The sequence below is a fragment of the Pyxicephalus adspersus genome, chromosome 2, assembly GCF_032062135.1.
Source record: "Pyxicephalus adspersus chromosome 2, UCB_Pads_2.0, whole genome shotgun sequence".
Lineage (NCBI taxonomy): Eukaryota > Metazoa > Chordata > Amphibia > Anura > Pyxicephalidae > Pyxicephalus > Pyxicephalus adspersus.
In genome coordinates this window covers 25,994,185-26,014,185 of record NC_092859.1, presented here as the reverse complement: position 1 = coordinate 26,014,185, position 20,001 = coordinate 25,994,185, and the positions used below count along the sequence as shown (strand labels likewise).

Here is a 20,001-nt window from a genome sequence, read left to right as displayed (position 1 = left end):
ATACGCTGAACTAGGTGTCAATCAAAGCCGCTCCCTGGTGCGGGGCAGGTTCGGGAAGCGGATGGTGATTGGCTGGATGAGTTGGCATCGTTCTGCACTAGTTAGCGGCTCTCTGATTATTTCTGAGCGATCATCGGAAGAGAATGGCAGCCAGGTGAGTGATAGATTAATCATATCTATATACTATTCTCTACATCTCCCATCAATCATGTCACACCTGTCTGATTGGATACACAGGCTGTCCTCATACTTTATAGTTATTGTAAATACAAAGGCAATTGTACAATCACATTGTATGGTGTATGGCCAGTATATGATAAATATCGGCTGACCTTTTAGTTTGAAAATTTTAAATAATTACTATTAATCCTTTTGATATAAATCTATAAACCTTGCCATACATTATGCAGAATATTTGAACCTGCAATGTATTTTATATATACTAAAACTTTAAAAGTTATCTGAAACTACCTGTCAGGTGTAAAGGAGATTGTACAATCATGATGTATGGTCATCTAAGGTAAGGCATTACTTTTTATTTCCTTTTGCAGTGGCATGAATGTTTTAGCTGAGCAGAGTATTTTTGGGTTTACATATGACATAGAAATAGGCAGTGACCTAATGATAGATCAGATCCTGACCCCCCCACATTGGCATTTAGCACTGTAATGTCCCCCCAAGTGGGTCACCTCATCTCTCTAATTTAACCTCCTCCCCTCCAGTGGTTTGTAAATACTACTTTTTGTGAAGTTCTTTGATTGGCTGAGTTCAGGAGTGTATGAGATCTCTACAAGGATGCATACAGACATCAGATTTCTGTAGCTGGAAATGATTATGTGAGCGCTGTTCAGTTTTAAGGGGAGAAGAGGATACGGGGAGGCACCCCGCAGCATCCTCCTCAATAGGATATGACAAAGGTGATCCTGGCCACAGCGGTTTATCTCTGGTGACAATCATCTAGTATGAAGCTTTAGACACATTGATGTTTAGATACTTTGCACTGCATTCAAAGAGCCAAGGGCAGCCGTTGCCCAGAGGGTCGCATTAAAAAAAACTGCTTTCCAAAATACTCCCCTCCATCAATATAATGTCTGCCAGCTTCCTTGCTGAGATCTTCCCCAGGTCTGACATCTATGGATATTATGATTGGCTGGCCCATGCCCATGTATCTCTGCATCATGGCATACCTAGAATGTACACTGCAGTGCATGCCCCCACCTCTTAGATTGTAAGCTCTTCAGGGCAGGGTCCTCCCCTCCTCCTGTGTCATTGTTTGTATCTGTCTGTCATTCACAGCCCCTTTTTAATGTACAGTGCTGCATTACATATTGGCGCTATAAAAATAGTTTATTAATAATAATAATAATAATAATAATAGGCATGCTCTCCATATGTAGAAGTTCCAAGTGTTTTAGCCGCCCAAGACTGCTTGAGAACAGCTCAGTCATCACTAGATCATCTCTTCTCTTATTGCTTTGTGCATAGAGGTGCAAAATACAAATGCACATATGATACATGTAAGCTCTTGGGACAAGCATAGCTAGGCTTTATCCCCAGGGCTGGGTCCATATGCCACACATAGTAATCCTTGTTTAGCACTTTTTCCAGGCATTGTGAAAGTTGCAGTGCAATATAAACTCATCGGATTGTTTAATCAAGGAGGAGATGGTTTGATTTCACTCAGTTTATTGAAATACCAGTCTGCGATCATTTCCATGTTGGACACTGGCCAGAAACGTCTCGTGCCATCCTGGCACTGTGTAATCATGACTGGTCTTTCTGGTTTTTAAATACTGGTTATAATATATCTGTTGCAGTGCAGGGACTGGGTTAAAGGGTTACTCTGCATAAAGCTGCTGGGAAATTGAAGCAGAATTAACATCCAACTCTAAAAATTGGCAATCAGACAGCTGTTTATTGCAGAAAATGTCCCTTCTGTAATAACTATTCTTACCTGCCTGATCCCTGCCCAGCTGTCAAATTTCTGCACATGTGGAAGAACACAGAACACACACAACGGCAACAGGTGAGTATTGACCAGGTTTAGTTCCACTTTAAAGTAAAAGTCAAACTGATTTTTTGTAGTTTTGCATGGAGAAGGGATGGATTTAAACTGCAGTTAAGTATGAATTGCTATTTTTGTCTCCATTAGAGAGATTTTCATTCACTTTCTGTCCTTCTGGCAACATTGTATGAGGCAGGAAGTGAGCAAAAGTTTGCAACAATAATACAGAGAGAAATAAAATGGTGACTGGTGTTCTAGTCCTCTCCTCTCTACTAAAAAAAGTAATTTTTATTTTTTGAAGCAGAGTTCTGCTATCAGACAGGAAGTGACGGTAAATTTCTCATGGAGCCCCAAATAGTAGTAAAACCCAACAGGATAGGGTTACGCTATCCAAAACTAAGGAGAAGTTTTTGCCTGCACATTACAATACTTTAAACCACAGTGAATCCCCAGATCTGCACAACTGGTATTAAAGACTTTGCCAACACCCCTGGATTTTTGGGGGGCACCAGCAGATTGGGTTAACTCCTGATAAAGTTTCCACATGGGTTTTGTCACCTTGGGTCACAGCTAACAGGAACACTTGAAGTACAACAGATACCGGACCCTAAAGAACGAATCAGCAGGACAATCAGTTGTAATAAAATGGGTATTTATTGAGAGTTGATAGCCAACACGTTTCAGTGACCCCTAAATCCCTATTCTTCAGGGTTATGAAGCAGATGTGTTCTGTCTAATATCCTCGCATTGGTCAATGCCAGATAACATCTGACAGATGGATTCAACATAACATAGACACCGGCCACCATTGTGCCGTGACCTCTAAAACACATTTGGCTGTCACCTCTTTACACAGCAAAACGGTTTGATCATCCTATTTATCAGCTGGTTTTGGCTCCTCATTCCCTGTCATACTTTGTATATCAAGATATAAACATATCCATTGTATTCTATGGAACCCCAAGGAGCCCCAGGACAGTAATTGGGTTTTTTAAAGAGGGAAAAGCTGAAATATTTCCACCTATCTCTACAATGACTGTGTAATGTTGGTGTACAAGGACAGTGATCTTCTCCCTCTACTCATATTACTATTAGATGAACCCAGCTATGCCGACTCTCCCTCCCCCCTGGCAAACTGGTCTTTCTGCAATCTTATGCTTCTCCTTCCAGGACTCCAAATACTAGAAAGCATCCAGAGAAGATATGGTTGCTCTGCATGCTTGTTATAAAAACATGAACACATAAGTAGAGCAAGAGTGCCTATAATACTAAATTTAGACTTACATACTAAAACTGTGCGGTTTGCTACTCAAAACTGCAAAATGAATGCAAACAGCTGCACAAAATAGTTTCCCAACCATACAGTACAATATAATTACTATAAGTTCATGTACGTCAATATGTGAACTATTCCAACAAAAGACCTAACACATATGTACTACCTGGTATTGTTTTTATGTTGATGTTGTTGATTGTTGTTATGTAGAACAAACCATTTTGGTTTTCTGATTTTTTTTTTTATTTTGAATGAGAAGAGTTAGAAACTATATTAAAACTGAACACCAGGGAGGTATAAAACACAGAAAATACAGTTCTGTATTTAGTAAAACATCAGTAAGGCTATATTTTAATTCATATTCTGAAAAGTGATTTATTCAACAAGTTGTTGTTTATTCATTCTCTATGAACTGAGCAGGGCAAACATATCTAAAATAGAAACTTTTGGATAATGGTTCAGCCAATAGTACTGCACCTGATGTGTACTTGGCTGGGAACTTGATGTGTGCCCTACTTACCATTGCCAATACTCCCCTCCCGCCAACTCCCTTCACTTTTGTTTTGTCCCTGCAGGCAAATAATAATACATAGTTATACCCATAACTCAGACTAGGGGAGAGAGAAGCAGCACAGGCAGCCAATCCTTTATTGTGTGTATGTGCGTATCAAGGAGAATGCTGATAGAAGAGAGGAGATTGAACATGATGAGCGCAGTACTATTTCGCTTCTCCTTTTACTGTCTAATGCAGGCAGGTAAATAAGAATGATGATCACCTAACAGGAGGCAGCGCCCAAACCAGCACAAAATAAGTGATTGATGAGCAGACAGAGGTTGTAAGGTTTCCTGCTCAATATGAAACAAAACTATTTTGGTTTAAACTTTGCTTTGTCAGAAAACCACAGGAGAACCTTTTTGGAAATGTTGTGTGTCATCCTGTGCATGTGTGATGGAGAGCTATGCTGAATATTGGCAAGAAACTGAACCTGCTATGAGCTAAGACAATTTATCAATCTATTCCTTCATTCATATCAAGACTAAAATGAAAAAAGAATTATAAACCACAGACCCCCCCCCATTCATTTTTGAATGAATATGAATTCACTTCCAATACTGGCAAGTCAATTGTCCCTGGGGGATTTTATTTGTTGATTCTTTCAATTATCATTTTCCATCAATTGTATATGAAGTCCATACTGTATGTGCTGCATCATTCACCGTGTGTCTTGGCACCTTTGTAGGCAGAATTCTGTATCTGTGTCTTTTATTTCTATGAAGAGTTTCAGTTCTTTAAAACAGAATCACACACAGCCCAACTCCGGGGATTACAGGCCTTCATCTTGCAGCTCTCCACATTTAGCTGAAAGTGTTGTCACATGACAGGGGCTCTTAGCTCCATTTTGTGGTTTCTGAGGGCTCATGACACCGCCCTGGCACTTCCTGCCTTCCTGTTTTGCCACTGTTTGTATTGAGTTTTATTTAGTCATTGGTACATTTTTTAATAGTGTTGGCATAAATTATTCTTGTTTTCTAAGCTGGGAGGACAGGAAACAGACACCAATCTCCTGAAGTGATATTTTTTCATGTTAGGTGCAGCGTGCTAATTAATGTCAGTGTAACACTCCCAGGTAATTATTACTGCTCGCAGAGATCAAAGTACTCCTCAGGACTTTGCTTTTAGTTGTCTCAAGTTCATTTGCTTCCAGTTGGCAAATGCTTTAAATCCTAGACCAGATCCATTCCAGGTTCACCCATGATAGTCTTATCTTCTCCAGTCTTAAAGAACTTTAATAAATCAGGCCATGAGGAAATGCAGCGGACTGATAGTTCCATCTACATCATGGAAAAGGCACTGACTGGGGTTCAAGAATGAATTTTTATGTATAAAGGTTAGGGGTTATTTTTTTAAGTGGGGTTCCTTTTTATTGATTTTATTTGAAGCCCTCCAGAAGACATGATCATTCGTACCCATCTGGGTGGTGATGAAAGCCTTCACAGTACATGCTGGAAATACATCATCATGGAGTGGATACCAATGTTCTTCTAATGTCTCCCTTTCTAATAGGATTAGTGAGCCAGCATGTCTTTACAAGTCCACCAGACAGACTTTCTACTTACCAGCTGTGTCAGCAATTTTCTGTATGGTGACTGAATTATTTATTTCTGTCCAACAAAAGTAATTTTGGGAACTTTTACCATACTTTGTGATTTCCCTATATTTTTTTCCGTGTTCTGAGTCTTCTACTCGCTACTACCGGTATCCATTTTCTTCATCTGTCTTTCTTCATTTCTATTTTTTCTGCTTGGCTTTCATCCTGAGCAGTCCTTTAATCTCAGCTTTGTTCTCTTTCCTTTGATTTATTTTTGGCACCTTTTCTCTGCCTTTTTTTCTCCCTTTTTCAAATGCTGTCTTTTTTGCTTCTCTTGATTACTTCCTCCTGTCTTCATTTATTTATCTGTTTATCTCTTCGTCTTCTTCCATTGCCTTTTTTTTCTTTCAGCTTCCCTTTTAATCTGATCTTCTTGTTTGCTTGTCTCGTCTAACCCACCATCTTTTCTTTCTGGTCTCCTTTCCTTCTGCTCTTAGTTATTTCTCTCCTCTCCATTTCTTCTTTGCTCACAGTTCCTGCTTTAATCTCGATTTCCTCTCTGCTCTTTCTCTTTTCTCTGTTCCTACCCTGCTCTCTTTTTCTCCTATGCTTACAATTTCTTATCTGCCTTACCTTTTCATTTTACCTCTTCCCTGCTCTCCCTTTCCTTCCATTCCTCCTCTGCCCATCTATCCTTCTCAGCTCTCCCTTCTTTCTTTTGCTCTCTCTTCTCAGTGGCTTGTAGTTCTCACTTTGCAAATTCGCTATGAAGGTGAATTGTGCACATGGACCTACAGGTGAGAGAGCTCCAGGTGGGCAATGCTCAGCAGACAGCAGGCAGGGCACTGGCCAGATATCTGCAAAGTCTGGAAATTGTTACAACTTTCCTATGTAGCCATACAAGGCAGCAGTGTGGAGGGAACTACAGATTTATATTATGAAAAAAGATAAAGTTGTGTATTTACCTGTTTGGCGAAGAGACCCCCTTTGCTTGTCAAGCCTGCTTATCAGGTGCATAGTTTTTTTTTAACATTTATATTTAGGCTACAAAAGGAATCTGATCAAGTTAAATGGGCCCCACAGTGAATCTGCGGTGGCATTTTTACACAAAGGGAATGCATGTTTGAACCTAATTGTATATTAAAGCAGGAATCCAGCTTATACAGCAGCTTTACTGTACACATCTTGCTGGCTAAGCACAATTTGCCTCTTGTAATATAGAAGCTGTACAAAAACCCTCTGCATGAGCGTGCAGCCTCCTGTCACCCTGGTTTGTTCAACCTCCCTCTATGAGAATACAGAGGTTGGTGCTGAAGCCTGCCCGTTGTTAGACTACACCTATGGGTATTTCAAAAGTCAAGATCCTTGCAGCCAAGGATTTAGGTAAAGGGGGAACAACTATATAAAGACAGAATAAAAGTTATCACAAACTTTATCTTCAAGTCCATTTATCAAATGCCAAGGCCTGCAATGTACCAATAGATTACCTAGGTCCACTTACTGCAGTGTGCACTCACCAGGATCTGGTGTGAGTTTGCAGCTTGACACTCTCAGATTATACCCGATGAGTTTGTTCCACAGCTATCATATGACCAAAATAGGGTAACAGGTTGGATTTAAGGAGCAGGCCACTGTCCTAAACAGAATGGCAGAATTAATCTCAGAACCAGACACCATGGCATTGCCACTATTCCAGTGCACTGAGCATGATCTATATTTGCCACTTGGTAATATCAGATACCTAATTTTACACACATAATTTCATTCTGCAGCAGTTATGTGCACATGTGTAGTAACCATTGCACCCCCACTTTATCCGTTACCACCAAACTCCTCTGACAGTCTGTTTTGCTTCCTAGGAGTAATATAAACCATGAACTCTCCAAACTGTTCAACCAACTCTGGGACGCCGATGTTAATCGCATGAATCCCGGCAAAGATTATCGCATCTCACTGCAGGTATGTTGGATGATGACAAAATGTAGGGCAGTATTCTGCCCAGAAATTGTTTTAGGCTGGGTGGGAAGAAGCTGCAGGTGGTTGGTGGTCCCTGTATTGTGACCCAACTTTTCAGTAACTACCCACAAACAGCTGGGTGGTTACTGAAATTGCTGGTTAGTGCACCCAGCTAAAAGGGCCTGGGGAGAACATTGTAGGGTGTCAATTTTTGTCCCCAACTCACACACACACCACATTTGTTCTAGAAACGATTGTTGACATTCATACTGTCACTTCTCCAGGGGAAAGCTGGGTATGTACCAGCCGGGAGCAAACAGGCCAGAGACAGTGCCCACTGCCCGCTCTTCCAATATGTGGACGAGGACAAGCTGAAAAGCAGGAAAACATTTGCCGGTAAGTATTTGTGTTATTTTAGGCCTTTAAATGTATTTAAATAGAAAAAGTAAATTGTGGATTGTGATATGGTTACTGTGTTATAACTCATTGTCCTATCTGATTGGATTGATTCAACTATAAGGCCTCTCTACTATATTATCTGTGATATATTCCCATCAAACCAACATTGATTGGATTTTTTTAGCTTAGCTTTTAGCTTTTTTAATATATATACTTATATTTTATATTTATCTATTTTCAGCCAACAGGTGAGGCTGCAAGTTCATTTTAATGTTTACCAGGTTAAGCTTAACTATATTGTTGTCATTAGCACAATGACAGTGCTAATGATCACAAAAAGTGATCATTAGCACTTCTAGTCTCTGCAGTAGATATGTGTACAGTCATAATTGAGCCGCACAATAACACAGCACAAATAAGAGCGGTGCTTTGGGCCCAAAACAGACACAAAGATGAATGTTAAATACTTCTGCATTATATATTATATATATAATATATTTATACAATCTATATTATATACATGTTATAAATATTGCAATATAATTAGTAGGAAACTGCTTTATAAAATGCCCATCATTATACTTTGATAATACTGTGCAAAAGGTGCATTCTGTTTTAAATGTTTATTTGTGGATTAAAATTAACCTGTCACAAAGTTGGCCGAAGCAAAGTACCAGCCTCCTCCAATCCACTATACAGCAAAGCTGAGGTTTGAAGAGAAGCAGCAACACAATAACCCAGCCATGGGGACAAGAGGGGAAAGCAGACTGACAGAGAAATGAGCTCAGCACTGTGCTACTTCTTTTACTTTCTAGTTCCATAATTGGGTCCAGATGGGGATATAAAACCTGGTAACCAATGATTTAGAAGGTTCAGATTCAGGTATTGACCTAGTTAGTCTAAGATGACATAAATTATTGTCACATTCATCTTGAGTAAATATCCAGCATGTGTATAGCAGTCTTCCGAAGTTCTTTATTCAAACCTGGCAGATTGATGAATGACTCATCAGAAAGAGTTGTTGCTTTCCTATGGAGGAGAGCACAGCAGGGTGCTCCTTGCTTGTCCTTCAGCTATCATTTGTTCTCCCATCCATGGTAAGGATCACAAAACCTAACACTCACCTTATGTCTTCCCTTGCAGCTTTCATCTCTCTGTTGGACAATTATGAGATGTCCACTGGGGTGGCAGAAGTCGTCACAGCAGAAGAATTGGCAGAAATAAACCGCTTTCTGGATGCTATTTTGGAAACAAATGTGATGAAGGTAAAAAATCAATGTACATGTCTCTGTTTACACCATTTTCTTCCATGGCAGAGGTGACTCCATTTTGTTTTCTTTGCCTTCCAGATTACTCATGAATATCTGGTGAAGAAGAACATGGCGAAACCGAACCAAAGAGACTTCAAATCTCAACTGTATACCATCTGGTTTCAGCTGTACAGCCGGGAGCCGGGGAAAGGGTGAGCAGGGATATACATACTGTATGTCATACACTGCACAGTGTACATGGCTCTGCAATATTATTATTATTAATTGCTCTCTGGATTTACCAAAATTTACAATCTATATACTAACCTGGGAGTATAAACAGCTACAAATTTAATTTGCAGTTAAACCAGACAACAAAGCCAATGATGTCCTCAGTACAGAATGCCTTTATTAAACAAGACACAAGTATAAAGGGACAGTATAGACTATTTTGAATATATATTTGTTTGAAGTTATCATTGCAGTGTTTTGGGGTTTTCTGCATTTACCAAACTATATTGTATCGAATAAAGAGATTTGTAACTTATCCACTAGAGGGAGCTCTAATGTCATAACATTGTCTACACAACTGTTATCAGGCATGCAGGTAATGCAATTAATGCATCATAATATTTTACCAATGCACCAGCGTCTATTTATAAGTGCACTGTTCCAACATTCACCAAACATTCTCTGGTGCAGAATCTTCCAGGTGTTTTCACTGGCAGTGATTGATTTACTACCAAAGAATGTTTCCCCTTCTGTTGGGTGCAACACTAAAAAAACCCTGGCTTTACACTACACAGTAGAAAGCAGATCATGAGTATGCAATGGTCAAATAAGTCATCCCCATGTTCATATATAATGACAAACTATGCATAAAAAACAAAGATATAATGTTTTTCTCATGTAATAAAGAGCAAATGTAAAACTTTGAACTTCATAATATTATTTTTATTACGCAGTTTTTTTTATAGCGCCATCATATTATGCAGGGCTGTACAAAGTCCATAGTCATGTCACTAGCTGTCCCTCAAAGGGGCTCACAATCTAATGTCTCTACCATAGTCATTTGTCTTTAATACAGTCTCTAAGGTACATTTTTTGGGGAAGGTAATTAGGCTAAATGCATGTTTTTGGAATGTGGGTGGAAACTGGAGTACCCGGAGGAAACCCACATGGGGAGAACTGCAAACTCCATGCAGATAGTGTCCTGGCTGAGATTCGAACCTAGATTCAGACCTAGCGCTTCAAAGGTCAGAGCACTTACCTCTGAGCCACCATGCTACCCATATCATATTGATAATGGTCAATGATTGTACTTATATAATATAATATATAATATATATAACAAAAATGTTATTTTTTACTAGGAATTTGGAATTTACATTGCTTTTTTTTGTGCACTGCAGAAACGATTCTTGTGGGTTTGAACACGTGTTTGTGGGTGAATCGAAGCGAGGTCAGGAGATCATGGGCCTTCACAACTGGGTTCAGTTCTACCTGCAAGAGAAGAGAAATAACATAGACTACAAAGGTTTCGTAGCCCGGCAGCACAAGAATCGGGTAAGAATAATAAATTGGGAAGTGACCACACGCTGATCTCCCCACTCAGGTTGCTTAGAGTGGAAACAAGATGAAAAAGTATGTTCTAACAGTATCAGATGTCTCAATACCAGGAGTTATTGCTTGTTGGGTTAACAAGCATGTCTGGGAAAATATTCTGTACACCTCTGCACTTTTTCTAAATCTAAACACTGTACAGATAAATACTTGTTGATTTGCTAGAAACCCAGAGAGATCCTAACTTGCAGTTAGAACTAATAACACTCTGCACTCTGAAATCCTCACCAGCGTTGTCAGCCCTTCCGGCAGAACCTCAGAACTCCGAATATCCCTCGCCCATTTCCACATGTCTACATTTTTTTCTGTCCCAGCAAAACAATGCGGCTGCATTAACTCTGAAAAGCCAGTCCCGCGCTGTGTGCAGAGAAAGGACTATTGGGTGATGTAGTTCTGGGGACGTGTATCACTTGCTGCACCTGCAATATTTTTATAAGTCAGATCATGATATCACAGGAAGCATTAAAAGCTAGAATATGGTAGAAGGAATAATATTGGGGCATGCACAAGAAGAGGGAGGGGATGTTTGTGAATAAATACAGTAATGCCTTGGCATACGCTTTAGGTGCTTGCATCCAATAACAGAGAACTGATGCTAATATGATGTATGAGGTCAGTAGTTTGGTCACTTTGTCTAGAGAATGAGCACAGATCTCTGAAATCCTGCAAGAAGTAGGATCCTGAAATTAGGAAGTAGCTAGTTGAACCAAGGACTCCAGCAATGCAAGTCAGAAGAACTAATCACAGAACCACACTATAAGACCTTTTGTTGCACCTTTTGTTATACCACAATGCAAACACCTCTCTGGGGTCAGTAGGATAGTACTAAGCGTGGCATATGCCACCCGAAAAGTGATCATTGGTAAATTTCTTATCACGATTTCTTATGAGTGATGTCTATACTCACTGCTGGCTCTCTGTATTTCTTCTACCAGCCTGATGAAGATGACCAAGTGTTGAACCTGCAGTTCAGCTGGAAGGAAATGGTAAAACCAGTGGGCAGCAGCTTCATTGGAGTCAGCCCAGAATTTGAGTTTGCTGTCTACACCATCGTGTTCCTAAAATCTCAAGAGAAGATCACAAAGGAAGTCGTTCGGGTGGAGGAATACGAGCTGCAGATTATTGTCAACCGCCATGGTCGACACATTGGAACAGCCTACCCAGTCTTGCTAAGCAGCAATAATCCAGACTTGTATTAAAACCTGCATCCTGTGCTGTTATTAGGAAATGCAGAACAATGTAGCAAAGCATATCTCAAGAATATTACATGTTACTGTCACCTGAACTTTATAACGGGAGCCATGATTGTGCCGGGGCATTATTTTATTAGAATTTGTCCTATAAAGTCATTAGAAGCATGGATATCATTAATATGTTTATGTTGGCATGTGGTTCCCAGGTATTATTCAGGTGGCAGTACTCATAACACACCCAAACAATGAAAAAGTTAGGGCCAGTTACTATATATTTTCAGGGTGTTATAACGGGGACCAGGTCTGTTTACAAAATGGTGTGACTTTCATGGGAGAACGTGGGCAATTCAGCAAAGCTGGTATGGATCTGGACCAATACTGAAAACATTGGCCAACTAATAGCAAATGATTTTAAGAAATCCATTTGAGGTTTGATGGATCACCCAGGTTCTCCCATATTGCCATTTCTCACCCATCTTCTCCAGTCTTGGAGAACTTTAATAAATCAGGGCCGATATGTTGGGGATAGGATTCTAAACTTCCTTTTACACCTTCTTCCTTTGAGAGCTGCAAACCTACTATGAAGCTTTTGGTTCCAAGTATCACTTACAGTTGGGGTCCCCACTGAGGACTGGAAGTCAATTACATGGTACCCAATCATATAACCACTATGTGATCTTGGGCAATGTGATATTAAGATGGCTGAAAGTTTTAAATTAACAGAAAAAGCTTTCAGATAACCATTGCCAATTTCAGTGTAATTTGTGTAATACTATAATTATACATTTACAAGATTAAAAAAACAAATACAATAAACAAAGCATTTTAGTAGCCTTTCTCCTAATTTTATTGCCCATCATTTTAGAATGCCTTAAGTGCCATTAAAAACCTTTTTATATATAATAGCAGTTTGATAAGTCAGTGCCTCAGTGTATCCTTTAATATATATTATTTTCCCTTTATATTTGAAATAATATTTACAAACCATTTTTACCTTGTGCCTTGTAAACATTTCAGGAACCCTAAAGCTATGAATTCTTACCAATAAAGTGAAAGAAATTATCATAAATCAGATATCTAATGTGAAATGTTGGATCATATAGCAAACTATATTAGAAGACTATATACATTTCAAGAATATTAAAAGAATAAAACTGAATTTCATCACGTGTGTATGTTTGAGACCTGTCCAAAAATGTGCCATGATTCAGGAGGGGTAACAATGGTTATTGGCAGTAGGGGGCGCCGTTTGTTTGAAGAATAAATAATAACAACAAATTTAAAATGTACATAAACCATATTGACGATTAATTCCAATTCAATTACTTGTATTAGTGCAATCAATGTAGTGTAAATATTTAAGTCCTATTTCATAATATTGGTAAAAAAAATGGACTTCAGTGCGCAAGTGTTTGCAAGTAGCTACAAAGCCAGTAGTACAAAAGCATTACATTTTTGCTAACTTTTTTTTTTTAAATTTAAATCACTTGAAAACAAAATGCTAGCATATGTGGTGGTAAGTGATTCTAAATTAAGTCTATTGAGGTGGCCGGGGAAGCAGATTCCCTTTTGATGTTGCATGTAGTGTCGGCAGAAATGTGCAGCAATTCCGCTACCACCGGCCACTTGAAAAACAAAAACTTAACTTTGTATTTGTTCTAATGATAAACATTTTTGCTAGAAGTTTTAAGAGGTAAAAGAGCTTGTAAAAACTGCTAAAGTGAACTAAGCCTTATACAGCAAACCTGCCCGCTGGTCCTCCAAGGCTTTCCTGTGGGCAGCAAATAGTTATTGATCATTAGAACTGATGATAGATTGTGCCCAACTCAGAAAGTAAAGCCTACAAGCCTGATAGTTCTACTAACAGAGGATTGGGAGTGGAAAAGATACAAAATAAGAAAAACATACAAAGTAAAGATCTTCCCACCTGTGGAATTAGAGCTGACTAGTTATCTGGTCCTTTCATTGCAGCTCATTCGTTTTTTAAGGCCTGGTCTACATGAACGGTTTTAAAAACACAAATAAACATTCCCACCACGTTTATATGCGTTTTTATGCAATTTTACAAGCGCTTTAAAGTTTAACTTTAAAAAACTTTTATAAACGCCTACGACATGGGAGCGGAGCAATCAGTGGAGCTCTGCTATGCTGACAGCTCCGCAGCCCTAGAGGAGCTGTGACATGTGTTCTGTATCTATAACATATACTACAGCTCCTCTAGGGCTGCTGGAGTGATCAGGGGAGCAGAGCTGTCAGCATAGTAAAGTTCTGCTAATTGCTCTGCTACCTGATTGGCTGAGGAAAGGGAAATCCTGATGATGCTTGAGCTGTCATCAGGGTTTCCTATTTCTCAGCCAATCACAGAGCACTAGAGATGAATGGGCACAAGGCTCCCCATTCATGTCTAGTGCTGAATGGCTGAGAAAGGTAAAACCTCAGCCAATCACAGAGCTCTAGGGATGAATGGAGAGGCTTGTCCTCATTTAACCCCTAGTGCCCTGCGATCCCTCACTGTCAGGAGGATTTCCAGGGCTGTGCTCATTGCAATCCTAGGAATCATCCTGTCATTGGGATAACCTGTATAAAAAAAAGTTTAGTTACACAAGCACACACACATTTATTAAAATAATTTAACTTTAAAGCCTCATCCAATTTTTTACACATATTTTAACCCTGTCAGGGAGTGAGTAAGGGGTTTTATGTACCCCTGTACTTATTCCCCAGGGTGGGGTGGTGGAGATCTGGGAGTCTCCTTATTAAAGGGAACTTCCAGATTCCAAAGACCTGCTAAAAACGTTTTTAAAAGCCCCCATTGTTTTCAATGGAAGCTTTCATAAAAAGCTTAAAAATGCTTGTAAAAGCCTCCATTGAGTTCACTGGGAGCATTTTCAAGCATTTCCATGCGTTTTCCAGTGTTTATCCAGGGTTTTAATTTTTTAAAACGTTGCAAGCAACGTTTAAGATAACGCTCAAAAACGTGCCTGAAGGAAACGTCCTGGTGTAGATTAGCCCATTGGAATACATAGGCTTTAAAAGGCTCAGGTTAAACGCTGGGGAAACAGTCCGTGTAGACTAAGCCTAAACTGTATACAAGGCTCAATCTGGGTGGTGCCTGATGACAACTGAGCAAATACTGTGCTGGGTGGTGTGCCCAGCTGAAAGGGGCTGGGGAGTACACTGCTTCCAGAAATCCATAGAGGTGAGAAGTTTCTGCACTTTCTAGTTGTTCTGCACTCTCTTCATTTACAATGTTCCCAGCTATCTCTATGCAATACATAACCCCTCCACTCATGTTACAATGAAGAGGAGAGCGAGGTTATTCTAGGTTTATGCTAGGGTGACAATGCTACAACTACTTACATAATACAGGACAACGAATGGGGGTTGTAACCCTAGAGAAAGTGTGTTACTGGCAGGATCACTGCGTAAAATAAATACAATACAATACAATCTGGAAAAAACCTAATGCAAATACCACATCTAATGTCTGGCAGTGGTAAAATGTTATATTTTTGAATAAAAGAAAAAAAAACATGGAGACAATTGAGAATGGTAGTGAAAAGTATTAGCATCATCTTTTAATATGGTGATCATATATTCATATTACACAAAGTTTGTTTCTTTTTTTAAATAAACAATACAACAGTGTAAAAAAAAGGAAGTATCAACCAGTCAGTCCATGTGATAGACAACATATACATGTATTAATGCAATATGTTTGGTATTAAAGTGTGTGTAGCCAAATCTAACAGACAACAGTTTGTCGTCATCTTGGGAAACAATCAAGAATTGATACAGTCATGGGAGTTCCACAATATCATTGAGTGATCTACCAAAACAAATCACCAAGAGCTAATGGCCACCTAATGACCAGAATTGTTTTATTGCCCATTTTCTCTAGTACAGTCTTCCTCATCCTATTCGGCTTGCTCCTACTTTCTGCTTTAAAAGAGCACTCACAACCCATTTTTTTAAACTTGCCTACCCGGCTTCTTCTGTCATTTGAAACCATCACTACTTCCCAGCACTACATATCTCCCCTCCTATTGTGTGTAAATTCCCCCACCTACTAGATTGTAAGCTCTTCGGGGCAGGGTCCTCTCCTCCAGTATCACTGTCTGTATTTGTCATTTGCAACCCCTATTTAATGTACAGCGCTGCGTAATATGTTGGCGCTATAAAAAATCCTGTTTTTTTAATAATAATACCTATGGGGAGGACACAAATGGGTTCCCACCACTCGTCCTTCCCCTCCCCTCTCCAAAGAACAGAACAGGCAGTTTAGCAATCTGTACAACTATCATTCCTAAACTGTTACTAACAAATGTAATATAGGCTTTAAACCCATTGGTTTATATCTTGTGTCTATGTATTATTACAAAGATTTGCCTTCATTTCCTATTCCAGAGATTTACCAGGTAATGGTAGGAAATCTCCACAGATTTTATTAATCCACTATTGTTTTCTCTGGATGTGCTAAACATAAATATATATATATATATATATATATATATATATTGCGTGGCTCTGTGCCAACACTTTGCTATATGAACTTTTCCCAGCACAGGGGTACAGTCAAAGTCAGGTACACCAGCTGATCCCTTTTTCCCACATTCTTGGCCATGTTCATAAAAGTTGCCTCCGAGAATATTTCGAAACTTATTATCATTGAGCATGTTGGGGACATGTTGGAATCTGGAACTAGAAGTAATGATCATGTCATTTATTGTGACAATAGGATCACCTTGATCCAAATTTTATACATGCACAATTCTAGATTCTTTTAGACTTTGACATATAGTTACTTTGTTTCTTTATGTATCAAAGTGGATAGATTGAGTTTAATTGAAATCAGAACCTCCCTTTTTATGTCCTTTTCTTTTGGTCCAAACAAATTTTGTGCCAAATTTTAGATTCACTCTAACTTTTTTTCCCGGCGACACTAGTGATCAGGACAGTTAGAGAATGAATTTCCCTAACGGGGACACAGACAGCAATAAAACGAACTGGGTATTTGGAATGTTGCTATGCATGTATAACAAACACTGGTTTACCAAGGTGTAAAATATTTTTTTTCAAATTATTTTATAAAAGAACACAAAGTAAAGTCCCATCTCGAGTCACATGACTGTCCTAGACGAGTTCCTCACCATTTCCCCATCACTCCCTAAACATAATGTCATTGGGTACACTGAGGGTTGGTGTACAGTTGTCATGCACAGAGGTTAAATAGAGGTTACAGAAAAATAAACACAAAGCAATACAATGCATGGAAAAAGCAAGAAATGGTGCAAATTTACATTGTCCCATAAACTCCAGAATTCAAATACTAAATATACCAACCCATGTGTAGATACATTCTTCTTAAAAAAAATCACCAACACGTCAGAAGCAAACGCCCATATGTATTTCTAGTGAATGTCTATCATTGTTTTCTGTAAACAGTGAATAGATAGAAATGTAATAGCAGATGCACTGAAGGAGAAATTATTGCCTAGCATTTTGCTTTCCATTTGCACTAATCTCTGTTGGGTGTTATACAGCAATCTGCCCTAAAGGGGGCACTATAGATCCCACATACAAGTGGTCCTTGATACAAGTGGATCTGTCATCAGATGTATTTTATTTTTAAGTTAGCATACTAAGTAGTGTGTCAGTGTAACATTTCCCAGTAATTATTACAGAGATCAGTACTCCCTTTGACAATGGCTTTTCTATATATGTATAGTATACTTGGGCACTTCAAGACTATGTGCAGGTGTAAGGGAACCAGATAGGTAGTTAATACTATGTATATTTTTTTCTTTAAACAACTTTTTGTTTAACATTTTCCAGAAATACTGGGAATGGCCCCTATTAGGATTGCATTATTTTAAGTTTTTAGATATTGAAGTTCTTTCAGTGTATATAAAGCCAAAACTAAACAGAAAGTTAAGGGGGTTAAGTCCTTGTTTTGTGTGTTCCTTGTGGTTATATTCACCCTGTCTATTCTAGCTATCTGTCTATGTGACATGTTTTATTCTGAACCATAGAATCCAATCTCATCATGTGAATAACATTCACTGAAGATCATAAGCAACCAACCATTAGACCTTAAATGGGCAAATTAGGTCATATTGGTAAGCCTTCCCCATGGAATGAATTCAGATTATCATCAAACACAACACGTCAGATTCACTTTATGGTTCCTGGCAAGTCATCTTGGTTGGCTCAGTGGCCAGCACTCTCACCATTGCAGCACTATGGTCCAGGTGTGAACCTCAGCCAGGACTCTCGGGTCCTCGTGTTTGTGGGTTTTCTTTCCACATTTCCACTCAAAAGCATGCAGATAGTTTAATTGGCTTTCTGTCAAAAGCTGACTTTAGATTTTATTAATTATTTAGATAGGGACATTAGATTGTGAGCCAATTTGAGGGACAGTGAGTGACGTGACTATGGATAATGAATTAATAATAATGAATTTTGTCACACACAACACTTCTCAAGTCATATACAAAGTATATTCCAAAATTTATATCCATTTCCAAAAGCCCCAGGATTAGAGATACATCTTCATTATTGTGCTGGTTGTAGGACAATGTTTGACCTGAAGTTGTTCCAGTAATGATCCCGTCACTGGAGACTGCCCTTGGCTTTTTTTGTTCCATAAATGAACACCGTAACTGTCCTTAAAGAACATCCCCATCTCAGTGGGATCAATAACCTCAAAATATTTTTTCCAATCCTGCCAGTCCACAGGATAAAAGGCCTCTTTGGGAAGTACGTTGACACCTCGGCAGCTTTTCTTGTCCCTCAGCCTTCGTATAGAACACCACTTCTTAAATACTCGTGTTAAAAGTTGGGGACCTTGATGACCATAAAACCAGTAACTGTACTTGGCAACAAAGTCTTTCATACAAAGCTCAATAAACTTGTGCTGTGGTTGGAATGTGAGAAAAGCTCCATTAAGTGTGTACAAAGACTGCATGCCTATTGCGTTGGTAAGTTTTTCCAAATTTTTCAGGATAATAAAATCTGTGTCCAAATAGATGCCACCGGTTTTCCACAGAATGGCCAAACGACAAGCATCAGAAAGTGTAGGGTAGTCTAATAATTCCCTTTGGCTTGCAGCTTTGGAGAACCAATAATTTAGTGGAGTATTGTTAAAGAGTTTCCCAAAGTCCAGGGGTAAAAATTCTACATTGGGAAAGCAACTAAGAAAAGAAATGCCAAAATGTTTCTCTTGCTTGCCTTGACCAGTTAAACCTTTCATCAGAATTTTAATTTTGACATCTGGGTGGGCTCTAGCTGTAGATTCTACAGCACACATAGCTTGAAATGTTAGGCTGGTCCTGTCCGAGGTCTCCACAAAGTAGATTCCACCTCTAAGCCTTGTGGCGTGAGACATATTAGATGCCCTAGGTATAGATTTCGGACACACAACCTCTTTTGGAAGAAGATGAATCATTGCCTCATCCTCAGAGATGTGGACCATTTTCAAGTACATGATCAATATGAAGAAAGATACTGAAGTAAAAGTAGTCAAAGAGATTAGGCAGTGTTTGATGGTCACAACAGACCAAGGGGAGAAGGTGTTAGTCATGGTCAAATTGCTGTTACATTGATAGAATTTCTGAAATCTGAAAGATAAAAAAGAGAGATTTTTATAGTATCTATTTAATGTACATCGCTACATAATATGTTGGCGCTATATAAATGCTATTTAATAATAACAATAATATTATAGTACACATAGATGGAATACACAGGGCATAGAAATCAGTCATGTATCGTCTTACATTATGCTACTGATGACATGTCTCACTTGGATTGACCTATAATAGGATTTTATGGTCATTCTAGAATATCAGACATTCATCAGTCATGACAACCTGACAATCAACTACCTTTACCTATTGCACTTGTGATGCTAAAGATAGATTCACCTGGTTTCTGAAATACCACAGGGGTTTTCTTGTAGAATCTGCAGAAATAACCTTTATACTATTACCACACCTCAGGGAAACTATCATTCAACCAAAGGTTTTTGTCACTTTTATTTATAGACAATGTAATTGATGCTAGATTATTTAAAAATCAGTAAGCATTTTATACCAATAATGGAGAATTGGTACCCATTCATCTGAGAGGGGGCAGATGTCTGGAGATGTCTGGGTGCCCCCCAACATACACCCACCCCTTATGGGAGACAGGATATGGAGAGGAGACC

General features: G+C 38.9%; 2 protein-coding genes across 5 annotated transcripts; one reads left to right on the top strand and one right to left on the bottom strand.

Moving 5' to 3' along the window:
- The first annotated feature begins 1 nt into the window (after position 1).
- Positions 2 to 12,946, top strand: LOC140323219 (poly(U)-specific endoribonuclease-like). Of its 4 annotated transcripts, none has more exons than XM_072400121.1 (7): positions 2 to 154; positions 7,231 to 7,330; positions 7,612 to 7,723; positions 8,870 to 8,991; positions 9,076 to 9,188; positions 10,389 to 10,542; positions 11,535 to 12,946. In XM_072400121.1, exons 1-7 carry the CDS (start codon positions 144 to 146, stop codon positions 11,796 to 11,798), a joined length of 876 nt encoding a protein of 291 aa, XP_072256222.1. In that variant the 5' UTR covers positions 2 to 143; the 3' UTR covers positions 11,799 to 12,946. The 4 variants fall into 4 exon arrangements, with proteins under 4 accessions (XP_072256222.1, XP_072256220.1, XP_072256221.1 ...); XM_072400119.1 differs by lacking the exon at positions 2 to 154 and adding an exon at positions 5,347 to 5,420; XM_072400120.1 differs by lacking the exon at positions 2 to 154 and adding an exon at positions 5,408 to 5,457.
- A 5,384-nt stretch (positions 12,947 to 18,330) lies between these two features.
- A4GALT (alpha 1,4-galactosyltransferase (P1PK blood group)) lies at positions 18,331 to 19,355 on the bottom strand. Its single transcript, XM_072400116.1, has one exon. It carries the CDS (start codon positions 19,276 to 19,278, stop codon positions 18,331 to 18,333), a length of 948 nt encoding a protein of 315 aa, XP_072256217.1. The 5' UTR covers positions 19,279 to 19,355.
- Between the last annotated feature and the right edge of the window lie 646 nt (positions 19,356 to 20,001).

Excerpts from the sequence above, each read along its gene's own strand:
- LOC140323219 (XM_072400118.1), top strand. The coding sequence starts at position 5,978 with ATGCTTACAATTTCTTATCTGCCTTACCTTTTCATTTTACCTCTTCCC. Across the intron at positions 8,992-9,075 it reads TGGAAACAAATGTGATGAAG|ATTACTCATGAATATCTGGT; the intron begins GTAAAAAATCAA and ends TTTGCCTTCCAG. Across the intron at positions 9,189-10,388 it reads AGCCGGGAGCCGGGGAAAGG|AAACGATTCTTGTGGGTTTG; the intron begins GTGAGCAGGGAT and ends TGTGCACTGCAG.
- A4GALT (XM_072400116.1), bottom strand. The coding sequence starts at position 19,278 with ATGTACTTGAAAATGGTCCACATCTCTGAGGATGAGGCAATGATTCAT.